The sequence below is a fragment of the Microcebus murinus genome, chromosome 8 (genome assembly GCF_040939455.1).
Source record: "Microcebus murinus isolate Inina chromosome 8, M.murinus_Inina_mat1.0, whole genome shotgun sequence".
NCBI lineage: Eukaryota > Metazoa > Chordata > Mammalia > Primates > Cheirogaleidae > Microcebus > Microcebus murinus.
Genome location: NC_134111.1, coordinates 41,594,054 through 41,612,471, shown reverse-complemented (window position 1 = coordinate 41,612,471; position 18,418 = coordinate 41,594,054). Strand labels below are relative to the sequence as shown.

The 18,418-nt window shown below is 35.6% G+C and overlaps 1 protein-coding gene across 11 annotated transcripts in view; it reads right to left on the bottom strand.

Annotated features, from left to right (window-relative positions):
* The window catches only part of SLC4A10 (solute carrier family 4 member 10), a 302,950-nt gene that overhangs the window by 142,182 nt on the left and 142,350 nt on the right, over positions 1–18,418 (bottom strand). For all 11 annotated transcript variants that reach the window (XM_012735715.2, XM_012735716.3, XM_076005601.1 and 8 more), the window contains exon 3: positions 13,344–13,490. In XM_012735715.2, the coding sequence (XP_012591169.1) occupies positions 13,344–13,490 (147 nt within the window). The remainder of the gene's footprint in view (positions 1–13,343; positions 13,491–18,418) is intronic.

Below are 18,418 nucleotides of genomic sequence, written 5' to 3'. Positions count from 1 at the left end.
TGTATTTTGATTAGTCACTTGGTCAATTCATTAACTGTAGATATTGAGTATCTATTCTAGTCCATTTAAATGATACACCACAATTACTGTTCTTAAATTGCTTATAATATGGTTTGGGAACAAACGAATACATAGTGGCAGATAATGTATAGCGATCATAATTAAGCACTAACATGTGGTGCTTAGTGCTGTAAGAGTAAAGAGGAGTAAAAATAAATAAAAGCTACAACAGTCAAGGAAGGTTTTACCAGAGGAGGTAGGATTAAGCTAGGCCACATCAGCATTGGTAACATAATATTTTTGGCTATAAGGTAAAGAAAAATATCCAGAATTACCGAGACAAAAATCAATGGTTTGGTTTAGACAATGGACTTAGAAATAGGATATTACAAGAAAACATCTCAGAAGCTGAAGTAAAATTTCAGGTGTGAATCAGCTGCATGCTCTAGATAGAGACTTTATGTCCATACCTGGAGCAAAAGCCAGAACAAAGGGAAAGCTAGAATCTGGCCAAACCTGTAGTGTTAGAGTTAGGGTAAGTAGTAAAACAATAGCCAGGTCATCTGAATAAAATGAGTATTAAAAAATGCCATAAAAAAGAAGAGCAGAAAGTCCAATTCTAGAGAACCAGAAAAAAATCCTTTCCTATGCATCTATATATACTGTATGTAACATAAAAATATATACATATTTATACATATAAATATATAAGCATATATAAAATACATAATTAAAAATATAAATATGGAGATATAAAATTATAAATGAGGATTATATCTTTCATAAATATTGATTAGTTGAAATTAGGGTAGATCAAACTGGAAGCAGCCAATACTGAGAATTCCTAGGTTTAAGAAAAAACTAATTTAATTCTGTAAGCAAATCCAAGGGTCAGCACTGCAAGAATGAAATTCTAAAAAGTAGATCTGCAGTAAGGAGATAACTCCAAAGGAGAGAAGGAACAGTGAGTCTTGAATATTGTTTTCTAAAAATTAAATAAAGTCCAGTACCTAGGTTTATCAGACTAGATTACATCAAGTAATCAGCACAAGTTCAAATAAGCAGAACTCAAGCAAAGTGATTCCATCATAGGAAAACTGGAGTGTAATAAAATATATCATTAAAGAGAAATGTGTTTGCAAGACAGGAACTTAATTACCAGAAAGAAGCAAAGAAATAATAGCAATGGAGAGCTGGGTATCAAGGTCAGAGGGAGCCAGGAGTCAGATTCCTGCAATGGTGAGTAAACTGCTAACGTTGGGCTCTTTATAGTCCCACCTACCAAATTAATCTCCTGGAATGAGATAGGACCAAGCCCCAAGAGAGGAAATTATGGATGCAAAAAGATTTTTCAAACTATAAAGCATTACATAGATATTGATGATGGTTAATTAATACTGATGATATTGGTAGTAGTGATGGTTATAATGATGATATAAGCTTAACCGCCAGAAATAGAGAGATTTAGAATTTGAAGCCAGAGAGAATGAGAAAATAATAGTGGCATTAATTAAAGGAGGGTTGTCAGAATGAGGAGCCATTTTGGTGGAGCCATATTGTAGGTTGAGTGTTCAAAATGTAACTTTTCGATACTGAGTTCAAAGTGACTGTGGAACCAACATATGAGGAAGGTCATATGGCAGCTGGAGATTTGATAGTAGATTCCGGAAAAGAGGACAGGGTCAAAGATGGAGACTTAGGTGGCCTTTAACTAAGGAGGTCATATGATTACAATGGATGATGACTTGAAAATGAAAAAATAAAGAGAGAAGACAATTTCACATTAAGGGAATAAGAAGGTTTAACAGTTGGGAGGAAGAAGAGGAGTTAACAAAAGAACCAGAAGAGGAATGGACAAGACATGTAAAAGGATTAATACATTAAACAAATATTTAATGAACACCTTTTTGTCAGGTTCTATTTTAAGTAATGGATAAGACATATATAAACAGAAAAAATCTCTGCCCTCATGGAGCTTACATCTGATAGAGAGAGTGGTATACCTGGTAACAAAGTAGAAAAGGATTTCAAAAAGAAAAAGAAGTCAATTAGTAACATCAGAGGCTGAAGTGTGGTCAATGAGGAAAACTGGGTAAGAGCAAAAGGATTTGGCTAGCCTAATTTAAATAGCACTGAACTTCCAAAGAACATGTATTACTTTTATAATCAGAAATAGACAAGCTCTCTCCATTTGGAATATAGACTATATTTTTCAACAAATGCTTAGTTAAGAAAATAAAATTTAAATAATTACACTATTTGAGGAAAGCCACTAGTAAATTTATAACTGGAAATAAGCAGGTTCCTTAGTAAACTTTCATTTTTGCATGATTAGCTATGTTACTCATATCACTTTAATAATTCATATACTATTTAATAGTTAACCAAGGTCTTAAAGAGATTGTTCCTAATAATCAGCAAAAATACCCTCCTTTTTGCAGTCTCTACCCAAAAGTTCTCTATTTTTTAGGCCCTTTCTGGGAAAATAGCAACAAATATGTTGAGAAATATATCTATCATGAAAGCATAACAAGTATAATGACAAGCGAATTGGGGAGTTTCCATTTTAATATATGATCTTATTGTTATGAAGTGCATAAGCCTCATTCAGTATGACATTTAGTTTAAGGGAACAGAACCACAAAATGTTTACCATTATGCATTTCTGGATCTCAGACACTTTTCTTCCTCTTTATCCTCATTATAATTCAGATTAAGTCAGTATTCAGATAATCCATCTTATAAAATCATGAAATGATGACAAGTTTGGTGGTTCCATTTCAAAGTCATATTTCCAGTCTCCTTGAAGCTCAATAATATTTTCCATTTCCAGCTAAACTTTAAAATTTTGCTCATATTATTTGAATGTCATACACAATCTGTTCATTTGAATTCCTATATTTTAACTCATTTGTGTAACTGAATTAATATACTTGTTATTAATGCTAATTAGTAATTTTGTTATAGGTTTATAGATTTATAAAATGAGCATTTCTGCTGAAGCACCAATAGATATCTCTCCCCAAAGGGGAGGTCAGATTATATGCAGAATTTATAAATCATCTTCCTAAAAGACCTAGTTATGTAACTCTAACTCTTCACACACACTGAGACTGTACATTTTGGAATAGATTTCTTCAGAGAGAACTGTGACCTGAGTCCTATGTTTCCTTATTCCCCTGAAGAGGAAGAATAGGAGAGGTGCCTGCCCCTCCCTCAAGCCACGTGAGTAGAGCTCTGCAAGTACCAGAGGAGCTTGATATGCCTCCTGCAATGAAATGGAATATGAAATATGATTCCTGCCTGAGAAACATAAAGTCTGCCTCGCTGCCGATGGCTGAGATTGCTGCTTTCAATAACATGCATTCCCAGAATTTATCAGGGCATTGAATGTATGTGTTTTCTGTGAATCACAGATGGGCCACACACATGAAAGAGAAAGAGGGAGTGTGAAATATGGAGTCATCTTAGATCCTGTCTAAGAGGCTCTGACAGAGCACTCAGAAGACTTCAGCAAAGAGAATCGATCACCATAATTGAATGCCTGGGGGATAAATAGCAATGAGTACTGAGGCAGAAGAGAGCGCAGGTGAGAAACCCTCCAGGAGAGAATGAGTTAACTCAAATCTTGCTAAGCCTAGAGAGGGTGACATCAGCTTTCAATAGTAGCCCTGAAGTAAGAAATTTCCTGCTTTACTTTTAATTCTTCTTATTTCCTACGCTCCAAATATGGAGGGATCAGAAACTAGACTTGGGAGGATGATGGAGCATCTAGAGAAAGGAGAAGATTTCAAGGCAGGAAAAAGAGAATAGCAACTACAGTTGACCCTTGAAAAATGCAGTGTTGGGAGCACTACCCCCCCCCCCAAGCACAGTCGAAAATCTCTGTATAACTTTTAACCCAAAACTTAGCTATTAATAGCCTACTGTTGACTCGGATGCCTTATCAATAACATAAACAGTCAATTAACATACAGTTTGTATAGCATGTTATAGGTATTATATGCTGTATTCTTACAATAAAGTAAACTAGAGAAAAGAAAATGTTAAGAAGAAAATTTTAGGAGGAGAAAATATATTTACTACTCATTAAGTGAAAGTGGATTTTCATAAAGGTATTCATTCTCATCATCTTCACAATGAATAGGCTGAGGAGGACGAGGAGGAGGGTTTGTCTTGCTGTCTCAGGGGTGGAAGAGGTGGAAGGGGAGGAAGGAGAGGCAGGCACACTTATTAATAGTTTAAGGAAATACATTGTAATTTCTGACTTTTTTGGTTTTTCATTTCTCTAAAAATGTTTCCACACGGTACCAATCCTTCTTCCACTGTTTGCTTTAGTTTCAGTGCCTGTATCATAGAAGGGTCCATGTCCTAAAAGAAGTCAAAAGCAGTCTTGAATACTGGAACCCTTCTGCCAGGTTGTCTAATGTCAATTTGTTTTCTGGCACTGTTTTTTCTACATCTTCCTGTTAGGTCTATCTCAAAATTCCCTGGTCCTCAGTTCCCAGTGTCAAGAATGAGTACTGGTACCGAGCTGAGCGATGACAGAGGGATCTTAAATACAATGCAATCTCACACAAACAGTTTGTTACAGAAAAGAAAGAAAATATACAAAATGAAAGTAAAGACAGAATATACCCAAAGTGAAAATGCATTCCAGAGAGAGGAACAGGTTGGTCTTCATGAATGGAGAAAGATGTTGAGGACCCCCCAGCTGGTTTCATTTTTTTTTTTTTTTTTTTTTGACACAGAGTCTCACTCTTGGCCTGATCTAGGCGCGAGCTTACAGGAGGTGTGGGATAGTACCAAATGATTATCAGATGTTCTGTGTTTTCCTACAGTACCTTCCCCTGATTGGGCCCCAGCTTCTCTGCCTCTAAGAACTACTCTCCTGGCCTACACCTAGCATCTGCAGATTTGATCCCTACCTAACATTCTTCATCTTCTGGCACTGGTTGGGAAGCACTCATCCCCATCAAGTAATCTTCTGTTAATTCCCCTGGTATTGTTGTCTAATAGCTCTTCAGTTTCTCCAAGATCCATATCTTGAAATACTTCACCCCCAACTTTTTTTTTTTTTTTTTTTTTTGCCGTATCCACAATGTCTTTCATGATATCCTTGATTGGCTCTGTTGCAAATCCTGCGAGGTCATGAACAACATCTGGACACAGTTTTCTCGAGCAGGAATTTATTGTTTTGAGCTTGATGGCTTTCATGACTTCTTTTATAACAACAGTGGCTTCTTTAGTGGTGTAATCATTCCAGACTTTCATGATGTTTTCTCTACCGAGTTCTCTTCCACGGCACTGACAGCCCTTTCCACAGAGTACTGTGTGTACTGAGCCTTAAAGATCCTTATCAGCCCCCTGCCCCCTGCTCTAGAGACTGATTTAGAGAGGTTGTATTTGGGGGCAGGTAGACAACTTTGATGATTTCAGTGCTAAACTCATGGGGTTCTGAATGGCCAGGGGCATTGTCCAAAATTAAAAGAACTTTAAAAAGGCAGTCCCTTACTGGCAAGGTACTTCCTGACTTCAGAGACAAAGCATCGATAGAATCAGAAAGAATTTTCTAAGTTAAATATAAATATTTCTCTTATATTGATAGGTATTTTACTTTTTGAATAGTCACTGAAACCATAGAGCATTGAAATACACACTGCAGCCAAGAATACAGTAGATCAAGATAAGAGTTTACTAAAGCGTGTAATGGAAATAAATGACAATATGAAGAAATTTGCCTAGAGAATATGGGTCTCAACCACTTAGCAACCCCTTCCAGAATCTGCAGACACATCAAAAGACACCATTAAGAGAATGAAAACATAAACCATAATTATTAAAAGATGTTTAAAACATGTAAAAATAACAAAGGACTTACATCCATATTATATAAAGAACTTTGACCAGTCATGGTGACTCATGTCTATAATCCCAGCACTTTGGGAGGCCAAGGCAGAAGGATCACTTGAGACAAGGAGATTGAGACCAGACTGGACAATATAAGGAGACGCTGTCTTTACAAAAAATAAAAAAGTTAACCAGGTGTGGTGTCACACACCTGTAGTCCCAGCTACTTGGGAGGCTGAGGCAGGATGATTGCTTGGGCCCAAGAGTTTGAGATTGCAGAGCTATGACAATATCACAGCACTCTAGCCTGGTCAACAGAGCCAGATGCTTTCTTTAAAAAAGAAAAAAACAAAACAAAAACATACGACTTTGATAGGCACTTCATAGAAGAGCATATGCAAATGGCCAAAAAGCACATGCAAAGTTGTCTAACTTCATTGGTGATCAAGAAATATAAATTAAAGGCCATGCACAGTGGCTCACACCTGTAATCTTAGCACTCTGGGAGGCTGAGACAGGAGAATCACTTGAGCTAAGGAGTTTGAGTCCAGCCTGAGCAAGAGTGAGACCCTGTTTCCACAAAAAATAGAAAACTTAGCCAGGTGTCGTAGCACTCGCCTGTAGTCCCAGCTACTTGGGAGGCGGAGGCAAGAAGATTGCTTGAGTCCAGTAGTTTGAAGTTGCAGTGTGCTAAGATGATACCACTGCACTTTACCCAAGATGACAGAGTGGGACTCTGTCTAAAAAAAAAAAAAGAAAATAAAAAAGAAATATAAATTAAAACAACAAGATATCATTACACACCTTAACAGAATGGCTAATGTTTAAAAAATGAGATTATCAAGTGTTAGTAAGGATGTAAAAAGAACATTAATTGTAATGCTTTGCTTATGAGAGTGTAAATAGATATCCCAATTTTGGAAAATGACTTGGCATTATCTACTAGAGTTGAAAATATGCAAACCCTATGACTCAGCAATAGATGATTTCATTCCTAGGTATGAGAAATGCATATGTACTCCAAAAGACATACAAACATGTTCACAGCAACATTATTCATAGTAGGTCATAATTGTATATGATCCAAATGCCCACCAATAATAGAATGCATGGTATATAGAAGCACGTTAATATACTATACAGTAATGAAAATGAATAAACTAAAGCTACATCCAAAAACACTGGTGAATTCCACAAACAGAATACTGAGCAACAAATATCTTCTGTATTAATTAATTTTATAAAGTTCAAACAGAAGCAAAACACCCAGTGTAAGAAGGTGGCCCAGAGATTCTGAGAAGGAGAAAGTAGTGACTGCACATGAGCATAAAGAAGCCTTGGAGAGCTTGCCAAGATGGTGGTTACACAGATGTTTCTGTGGGATAATTCACTGAGTTGTACATTTGTGTTTCTGTGCTTTAACACTTGTGAATACTTGTCTTATATTTTACAATAAAATAATTTTTTAAAAAATACCTTGATATTCTTATATATCCACCCAATTGGTAGTTAAAATAGGAACAGAAAGCCACTGGCTATCAAAAATAGCTCTTTGAAGTCAGGTTTTCTATATTTGCTTTATTTCTCCTCAAGTGTGTGCACAATTTACCATCCAAGACTGACAAAATCTTAGTCTAATTTCAGGATTGTGGCAATTTATTCAGTACCTTTTTGTATCATGTTTTAAGCAACTGTTTAAAAGAGTCTATGTTTTTTAGATTTATTTCTACCTCTTATAGATTGGCTAATTGTAATTGGCATAATCCTATCATCTTTCCTATTACATTTTTTTTTGCTGGGAGGCTGAAGAAAAAAATAATCAGTGTTGAAATGTTCCAAAATTCCATCATTATCTTTTATATTTTCACTGACTTCAAGCTTATGCTTCAAACTTATTATTTTAAAACAGCTCATCCATGTTCCCAGTTGAAAATATAATTTCAAAGTATACCAGGTGAATAAAAGATATCATTAAAATTAACAAGATGCAAAATTTTAGCAGTTTTCTATTATTAGGGAATTGATTGCAATAAAAGGGACAATTAATTAATGATTATCACATTAATATAAGCAAATTATTATATTTATTAAGCATAGTAGCAAAAGTAGGTTGAACTTATCTGTGAGCATTAAAAGGTTTTTGTATAATCAAAAAACCACCACCACCACTACCACATAGCCAAAAAACTGAGTATATCTTTGGACTCACCTAGGAATAACATCATAACTGTCAGATCTGGTGGGCTGGAACAAGTCATTGTCTGTTTGTGACATAAGCATAGTCTCTTTTGACTATATTAAAGGCCCATTCTTTTACCCGAATGCAGCACTAATAAAATCAGGTTGTTAAAAACACTGCATTCTCATGATTCAGTCTTATTACAAAGTAGGATTCTGCTGATATTGCTCATATATTGGAGTGACAAAAATTTTAGGAGTGCTAAAGTTCAAACATTTCCCCCCAAATTGTTGTGTTATATTGATGCTTGCTCCAGAATTATTCTATGATTTCACAGGCCCATACTGCAATTTACAACATAAAATCTCCAGCTTCCCAGTACATTGACCTGGTGCTCTCTCTCTCTCTCTTTTGTTTTTTTACTTCAGAATATTACAGGGGTACAAATGTTTTGATTACGTGGACTGCTTTTATACTGCTTGAGTCAAAGTTATAAGTGTGTCCATCACCCAGATAGTGTACACTGTACTGATTAGATATGATTTCACCCACTCTCTCCTCCCTCCTCTCACCTGTATGATTTCTGTTCATTTTTACTTCCATCTGTGCACATGAGTGCTGATCAGTTAGTTCCAATTTAATAGTGAATACACGTGGTGTTTGTTTTCCCATTCTTGTGATATTTCACTTAGGAGGAGGGTCTCCAGTTCCATCCACATTGTTGCAAAGGTATTAATTCATTTTTTATGGCTGAGTAGTACTCTATGGTATACATATGCAACATTTTATTAATTCACACATGAATTGATGGGCACTTGGATTGATTTCACATCTTTGTGATTGTGAATTGTGCTGCAATAAATATTTGAGTACAAGTGTCTTTTGATAAAATGACTTTTTTTCCTTTGAGTAAATACCCAATAGCAGGATTACTGGATCAAATGGTAAGTCTACTTTTAGTTCTTTGAGGAATCTCAAAGATTAATCTCAATACTATATTCCATAGAGGTTGCACCAGTTTGCAATCCCACCAGCAGTGTATACGTGTTCCTTTCTCTCTGCATCCATGCTAGCATCTATTGTTTGGGGCCTTTTTGATAAAAGCCATTCTGACTGGAGTTAGGTGATATTTCACTGTGGTTTTAATTTGCATTTCTCTGATGATTAGTGACATTGAGCATTTTTTCCTATGTTTATTGGCCATTAATCTATCTTCTTTTGAAAAGCATGTGTTCATGTCTCTTGCCCACTTTTTAATGGGGTTGTTTGATTTTTTTTCTTCATTTGCTTGAGTTCTTTGTTGATTCTGATTATTAGCCCTTTATCAGATGTATAGCATGTGAATATTTTGTCCCATTCTGTAGGTTGTCTATATGCTCTGTTGATTGTTTGCTGGCTCTGCAGAAGTTTTTTTTAATTTAATTGGGTCCCATTTATTTACTTTTATTGCTTCTGTGATTGTCCTTGGTGTCTTTGAATTTTCCCCTACCTAATATTTCTTTGGAAGTTGAATCTGAAGAATTTTGAGGCACCTGTAAGAATGACTTCAAAATATTTTTTGAAACCTTCCAAGCAAAATAAATATTTCTTAAGTAGACAGAAATTTCCTTTGATGCCTTCAGTATATAAATCTCATATAGTCTCACCACACAGAATATCAAAGCTCAAATTAAGTGGGATGATGTTTAGGACATGGTTTAAGTCTCAGCATGTGACTGAGTACTTGACTATCAAGGCAATTGAACTGACTGTGAAATAGGGATAAAGGCACACAAGCAGTCCTCGAGAAACTGAAAAAAGTGAAATACAGGAAGTTCCACCACTTAGAAAGCATGAGGGTGCCAAACATTTGTCCCTGATAAAACAGATCTTAGGTCTAAATGTCAATAAAGATACTCAGATGGTTGGGGGAGGAAGGAGGTAGGTGGCATCCAAAATTAGCAGCTGACACATCAGAGGGAGAATCTGGGCCACCTGACTTATTTCCAAGTTTCACCAAATAGAGAGACAGAAGCTTCTTAGGGTCAATGATTCTTGATCCTAGGTAGACATTAAATCACTTGGAGTACTTTTTAAAAATACCAGTGCTTAGGGAAACACCCAAGATTGATTAAATAAAAGTCTTTGAGGATGGGGCCCAGCATCAATGTTTATTTAAATTTCCTCAGTTGACTCCAATGTGCAAAAAGTTTTGACAAGCAATGTTCTAGAGTATCACTTGTCAAATTTTTAACATGCATACATTACTTAAGGATATTGTTAATATACAGGTTCTGATTCAAGAGATCTGGGGTGGGGCCTGAGATTCTACATTTCTAACAAGCTCAAACGTGATGCCAATATTGCTGGCCCACGGACCATATTTTGAATAGAAAGGTTTCCAGAAGTGTAGATCTCAACTTTGGCTGCACAGTAGAATTACCTGTGGTACTTTTGTAAAAGTACCCATGCTTGGTCCTCAGGCACAGAAATTCTGAATGGTGTGGGGCTTGGGCATCAGTATATTTTTAGAACTCTCAAGTGCAGGCAATATTGAGAACCACTGTTATAGAAAAACGGACATAATGCATCGAGCTATGGCGGAAAACAGAAAAAGAGGCAGAGGGAACAAGCAAATGATGATAAACACAGTTTACTTTTATTTGTTTATGAAACATTTCTAAGATGATGTAAACGCGTCTTTTCAAATACTACAAGGTGAAAACTCACTATCAAAGCTTAGTCCAACAGATAATCCATTCCTAGAGTATAAGTGGGAGTTTCTACTAACTATAAGAAGATGGAGCTTGAGTGAAAAAAAAATATATGCAATCAACTCTTTATTACAGTCCAAGACTCCACCTCATGAAACAGAAAATACCTGAAAATATGGGAAACATTTAGCACATCCTCTGCTCTCTATTCACTGACTCAGACATAACCATCTCTCTATCATGCTAGTACAGGATACCCAGAGGACTTTTATTTATGCACTCCCCCACCAACAACTATTCTACCCCTGGCAGAAGTGCATGGTATTTGGAGAAGTTTAACGCCTATAAGTATACATAGTAATGAAGACAAGGAACATACTGGCAGCAGCCTGGCTAACCTACCTTAGGATACAGCTAGGTAGATACTGCATGGATACCTTGCCTTGTTTAAAAATGAGTAAAAGGAAAAAAATTGGAAGTCTGTAAAAATACTAAAAATCAATGGAGAGTAAAACTTTTCTTGACAGCCCAAAGGAAGATCATAGCTCTGAAAATTATCAACTTCAGGATAAAAAGAAAATGTCCAGAGGAGGACAGCTGGGGGATAGACTCTATCAAGCAGAAAAACAAAAACTAATTTGGAAAGGGCAGGAGGAAATGTCAATAAAATAGGTTAAAATAAGAAAGAAATTCAAGAAAACTAATCCAACAGCAAAATCAAAACCCATCACAGAAGTAGTAAAATGCAGAATTTATATTGCAGATAATCAAAGGGTAACATAAGAGACTAATATTAAACTACAAAGGAAAATGACAAAGAGCAAACATCTGAAATCCAACATGCAGATAATTAATATCACAAAGAGATCAGAGAAAATGGAACAGAATCAGATATAGTAAGAAAATATTCTCCAAGTGGAAAAATATCAGTGTATGCAGGCTAGGAAGGCTTTTTAATATATCTACCGTTAGATCTATTTTAGCAAATTTCTTCATCAAAATACACAGGAAAATGCCTATAAACATTCAGGCTTAAAAGAAATAAATATAGCAAATGAAAAATATGTAGACTACAGATGTCTCTGCCACACTAAGTGAAGCCAGATATTGAATAAAGCAGTATCTATACAGTTTTAAAAGTAAAATTGTTACCCAAACTTTTATATGTAGTTAACTTACTTCATATCTGAATGACTAAATGTGTGTTGGAAGGAGGTTGGGGAACTGTTTAAATTGGGAGAGACTCTATTATGTTTAAAAGGTGATAAGAACAATCCAATTGAAGAGGAAAAGGTCAATTAGACTAGAAACGGTATCAGTTTCCAGAAGTGGTGAGAGGGAATAGGAACTAAGCATAATGGAAAAGAACCCCCCCTTACTAGATTAAGAGAAAAGAGAGGATGGTTGCAGATGTATTTACATAGGTCTATCTGTTTAATAGAAGGAAACTTAAGTGAGTTCTTTCCAATGATATGTTTTTCCATTGAAATAGTAAGCAATATTATCTAGTAAGTGATGGTAAAAAAAAAAAAAAAAAGAGGATGTTGGAAAATGGTGAAAAAGTGTGAAAAGTAAATCCTTTCAAAAGTCAGAGGAATGCAGTAGAACTGGGAGGTGTTGAAGGTCTGTTTGAGTCGTAAATTTATAATGGTTACAATCCTACAATCCGTCCTGTTGAATGACTATTTCCAGCACAATGTGTGTTTACTTGGGGAGGAAGGGAGAAAAAAGGAAAACAGGAACCCCAACAAATGTATGATTTTAAAAGAGGGGGTAAATGTATGAATAAAATTAAAACAGGGGACCAAAGATATTTAGATACTAGTATTGCTAAATAGATTACTAGTAACACTAGTAGAATTCTAGTGATATTAAAGTATTACTAAAATCACATGCTATGAAATCATAGTAAGATAAGGAAATAAAGACAACTTATGGATGAAAAAAAATAGAGGGATAAAGTAATTGCACAAGCAAGTAAGAAGGAGAGTAGCTGGGGTCAGGAGCAAGGTCAGTGAGTGACTTCAGAGGCGGCATAATTACAGAGGAGTAGGTGAGCTCAGCGCAGTGACAGCAAAGGTCACAGGAGGTAGGAGGGTCGAGGAGCTGAAAGCTAGCTTCCGGGTTATGTGACGTACACGGGCTCTCATGGCACCCAAAAATTGTAAACAACTACAAAAACACATATGGTGGTATTCTGAATATACTTTCAAAGGGAGAACATTCAAAATATTAATAATAAAACATTCATCTCCTAAGCATGAAATTTGGGCAGCATCAGCAATAGTGTAAATGGGAACTGAATAAAGACAAATTCCCCTGGATTTTCAAACTACACACAGCAATGACTACTATTTGTACAAATTATCAAGAGTTTATACAACTAAGCTTTACTAATTAGTTGTACTACCTACATCATAAATTTAAATCAATTCTCACCTTCACAAAGCCAATGCATAAGAGAAAAATCAAAGATCAAGCTTTCTCTCTCCTACTTCTCTCAATCTTTCACAAAAGCATAAATAATTTTATGAGTTTGAGGTATTACTGCTAATTATCAATTGTAAAAGCACGTATATTATAATCATAAATTTCATAAAAACGAGGAAAAACATTCTTACCAAAAGAAGGTGACTCCCTTCCATCTTCTAACCCCGAATCTCTCTCTCTGTCTCTCTTCCGGTGTTTGTGCCCACGATGCCTGTGACGTCGATGGCTTTTTCTTCCTCCCAGGGGCACATGAACTCCAATAAAGAGTGTTCGATGACCTTCATTAGGAAAGAAATGCACAAATTAAACTCTAAATTATTCTAAGACACAGAAGATGATTTACACATTAATAGAAACTCAATTTACTTCAATCCAGCAAATCATTTTTGAGTGTTTATGATTTGTAAAGCTTGGGGCTTGGCACTGTTTTTGGCATATTTCCTAATTAAGTATACCACAGGTCTATCATAAACATTCAAAATACTAATGATTTGGTTATATATTTTGCAATAATCATTAATTTACTGTCTTTGTAATCTCTCTGTATCTATCCCCCATACTTTAACTATATTCTTCTTGTTAGAAAAAAATTTGTTTTACCCTCTCCCTACCCTTAACTAACTCCATTAACTCACCAATTCCTTTCCCTTCATAGTTAAGTGTGTGAAAAAGTCACTATCTTCTCATAAAACAAACTTTGCCAAGGTCCCTAGTAATGCCAAATCCCATGGAGGTTTTTCAGTTCTACTGTTTTTGTCTGTGGCACTTGATACCAGTGACAACCTTCTTCTCCATGATATTATTTTCTCTTGTTCTTCCTCCTCCTTTTCCTTGGTTTAATCCATATTACTTCCTTTACTGATTCTTCTTCTTCCCCATTCAAGGTTGGGGATCCCCAGGACTCTAACCTTGACCTCATGATTTCAACCACAACATATATTCTACAGGCTCTGAGACCTGCATGTTGATGCCAGTCCTTTCTCTTGGAGTGTGAACCTACATATCCATCCATCTACTAGACATATTCACCCGCACATATATCCACAGGCATGTCAAACTCAACATACCTATGGAATTCATTCTTTCCTTTGTCCTACGAGTACCAACTGTCATCTACCTCAGGAAATGTACCACTTATCCAATCACCTCAAAGCTCAGTGAATTTATCACCAAGTCCTAACTCCTAAACACCTCTTGAAACCATGCCCTCTTCAGTAACCCTACTGGTTTTGTCTTAGTTTGGATCCTTATCATATCTTACCAGGACTATTAGAACATTTTCTTACCATTTTTTTTCCTAACTCCAATCTTGTCCCACCTCTTATTGATCCTGAATGCTGATGCCTTGTAAAAAAAGCACATCTGACTATATTATTTCCTTGTTTTAAACTCATTGTTTTCTGTTGCCTATAGGATAAACTTTTCAATACTTTAAATATTCTAATATATATTCATAGATATTTTTAATAAAATTTCTAAATATTTTCATATTTTAATACCCCAAAAACTATCTGACCTCTGCCTATTTCTCCAGGCATACTTTTAAATACACTCTGCCTCCCACACTACAAGCCAGTGTGTGCTCCCTGATACCTGAATAGACAGGTGGTCTCAGATCTTTCTGCTTTTACTTAATGCTGTTTTCACATGGGGTTGGAGATTAGTAAAGAGGGTGTGATAGAAAATCAGGGTATCAAAGGCAAGACTTGAGCTGGAATGGCTAACCACTGAATCCAGCATGAAGAGGGAGAAGCCTAATAAACTGGGAGACAGAAAACTTCAAGGAGTTGGAAGTTCCAAGGGGACTGAGAAATGGCCTCAAAGGAAGTGAAAAAGTAGGACTGAGGCTGGGTCTGCACAGGGAATTGTAAGAATTCAGAAAAGGTGCTATTCTGGATAGTGGTTCTGCAAACAGGTTGCTACACAGAAACATCTTTTGATATGATTATTTGCCAACTCTCTATTTTCTTTGGTGAGGTGTCTGTTCAGATGTTTTCCCATTTTGTAATTGGGTTGTTTTTTATCATTGAGTTTTGAGACTTCTTCGTATATTTTGGATATAAATTATCCCAGTCAGTTCAGGCTGCTATAACAAAAGACTGGTATCTTAAACAACAAAAATTTATTTCTCACAGTTCCAGAGGCTGGGGAGTTCAAGATCTAGGTGATGGCCCAATTGATTTCTGGTGAGGGCCTTGTTTGCAGACAGATGCCCTCTCGCTGTATCCTTACATGGCAGAGAGAGAGATCATCTCTCTTACATCTCTTCTTATATGGGCACTAATCCCATTCATGAATGTTCTACCTCCATGACCTAATTACTTCCCAAAGGCGCCACCTTCAAATATCATCACATTGAGGATTAGGGTTTCAACATATGAGTTTTGGAGGGGACACAGACATTCAGTCCATAGCATTTCACCCCTGGCCAAACCCAAGGCCACCTAAATTTTCTCTTATCTTCTAGAAGTTGTCCAGTTTTGTGTTTTACATTAGGTCTGTGATCTATTTTGAGTTAATCTTTATGAAACGCATAAGGTTTCTGTCTAGATTCTTATCTAAATACCTAATCATTCATGAGATATTTACCCAAATGAGTTAAAAACCTATGTCCACACAAAAACCTGCACATAAATATTGATAGCAGTTTTCTTCATAATTGTGAAAAATGAGAAGCAACCATGATGTCCTTCAACAGATGAGCCAATAAACAAACTATGGTACATCCATACAATGGAGTATTATTATTCAGCAATATAGTAGTCCCCCCTTATCTGTGATTTTGATTTCCTCATATTCAGTTACTGCAGTCAACAAAGATCAAAAATATTAAGTGGAAAATTCCAGAAATAAACAATTCATAAGTTTTATATTGAGTTTCATTCAGACTAGCATAATGAAATCTTGAACTGTCCTGTTTTTCCCTCCCTATCCTGCCAAGGACACGAATCACCCCTTTGTCTACCATATCCAGACTGTCTATACTACCTGCCTGTTCGTCACTTAGTAGCCATCTGTTATCAGATCAACTGTCACATGTTGCTCTGCTTGTCTTCGAGTAACTCTTATTTTACTTAATAATGTCCCCAAAGCACAAGAGTAGTGATGCAAACATATTGTTATAATTGTTCAATTTTATTATTAATTGTTGTTTATCTCTTACTGTGTCTAATTTATAAATTAAACTTTATCAAAAGTATGTTTGTATAGGAAAAAAACACAGTGTACATAGGGTTTGGTACTATCTGAGGTTTCAGGCATCATCCACTGGGAGTCTTGGAACATATCCCCCACAAATAAGGAAGGACTACTGGAAAGAGAAATGAGCTCTCAACCACAAAAAGACATGGAAAAACCTTAAATGCATCTTAAGAGAGAGTAGACTGTCTTAAAAAGTTATATATTATATGATTCCAACTCCATGACATTCTGGAAAAGCTAAAACTATAGAGACAGCAAAAATATCAGTAAGTTGTCAGAGGGTTCAGGGAGCGTGTGTAAGGATGAATAGAGGAAGCACAGGGCACTTTTAGGGAAGTTAAACTATCCTGTATGATATTGTAATGATGGATACACGTCATTATACATCAGTCAAAACCCATGCAACTGTACAACACAGAGTGGACAATAATGTTAACTATGGACTTTGATTAATAACCTCTTAATACTGGTTCGTCAATGGTAACAAAGGTACTGAACTAATGTAAAATATTAATAATAGATGAAACTGTGTGCAGCAGGAAGAGGGAACTATGGAAACTCTCTACTTTTTGTGCAATTTCTGTGTAAATTTAAAACTGCTTTTTTTAAATTTTAAAACTGTTTTAAAAATTAAAGTCATAAATGTTTTTTTTTTAAAGTCAAGGCTCACAGTTACTCATCGCACTGGGTATAGAGAGAAATTTACTTTATGAGGAAGCAAAAGCGTACGCAAATAAAGGAATATTTGTTTTAGCAACTAGATTATATATAAGAGAATATTGTATTAGAGGGAAAAAACTCTCTTAAGAAAATATATAGTAGGTTTAAAAAATCTTACTTTCTCAAATGCCAAGTAATAAAATGCTATAATGGCAACACTGTAGACTGAAAGTTGGTGTCCCCATAAAGTTCATATGTTGAAGCCCCAAGCCAACTGTATGTAGATGTAGGGCTTTTATGGAGGTAATTAAGGTTAGCCAAGAGAAGAGTCCTCAGAATGAAACCTACCTTGCTAGCAACCTTGATCTTGGACTTCATAGTCTTCAGAACTATCAGAAGTCAATTTTTGTTGTTTAAGCTACCCAGTTTGTGGTATTTTGTTATAGCAGCACCAGCTGACTCACATAGCAAGAAAGGCCTAAGCCAAAATCCTTATAGTAATATTAAGTTTCAGAAGATAAGTAATTGAAGTTGTGAAATTTCTAAAATATTCAATATATATTTAGGCTGATAGTGTTCTTTGAAATAGATAACTAAATTCTGCTAAATGGATAACTAAATGAATTTGCCTACATTATTTGGTATATTTTTAATTAAATTATGTAATTTTTTTATTAAAAACAAAAATGAAATACTTATTTTTGTGAGACAGTGTTAATATCCCTCCAAATTCTAGCAGGATTGGCAGGAAATTACAGAATAGGTCATTCCTCTATTGCTGGAAGAAAATCTGATATTGTATATTAATATACTCAGTCAGTAAGGGATATTAATCTCTTATAATCCTAAAAATGATTATATTTCAATTCTCTGGAAAACTGCAAGCTGAAAAATAGTTTCTATATTTGCTTTTCTGTCTTGTATAGATCCATGTAGGTAAGCGAAAATGGTAATTGGTTCAATTAACTGATTGTAGATAATTAAAGTACACAAAAAGCCCCTTAATAATAAAAAAGGTTATGAAGAAGTCCCCAAAGGCAATCACAGCAGCAACAAAAATAAATAAATGGGACATGATCAAACTAAAAAGCTTCTGCACAGCCAAAGAAATAGTCATGAAAGTAAACAGACAACCTACAGAATGGGAGAAAATTTTTGCATCCTACGCATCCGATAAGGGGCTGATAACTAGAATATACTTAGAACTCATGAAAATCAGCAAGAAAAAATCAAATAACCCTATTAAAAAGTGGGCAAAGGACTTGAACAGAAACTTTTCTAAAGAAGACAGAGGATGGCCAACAAACATATGAAAAAATGCTCAACATCTAATCATCAGGGAAAT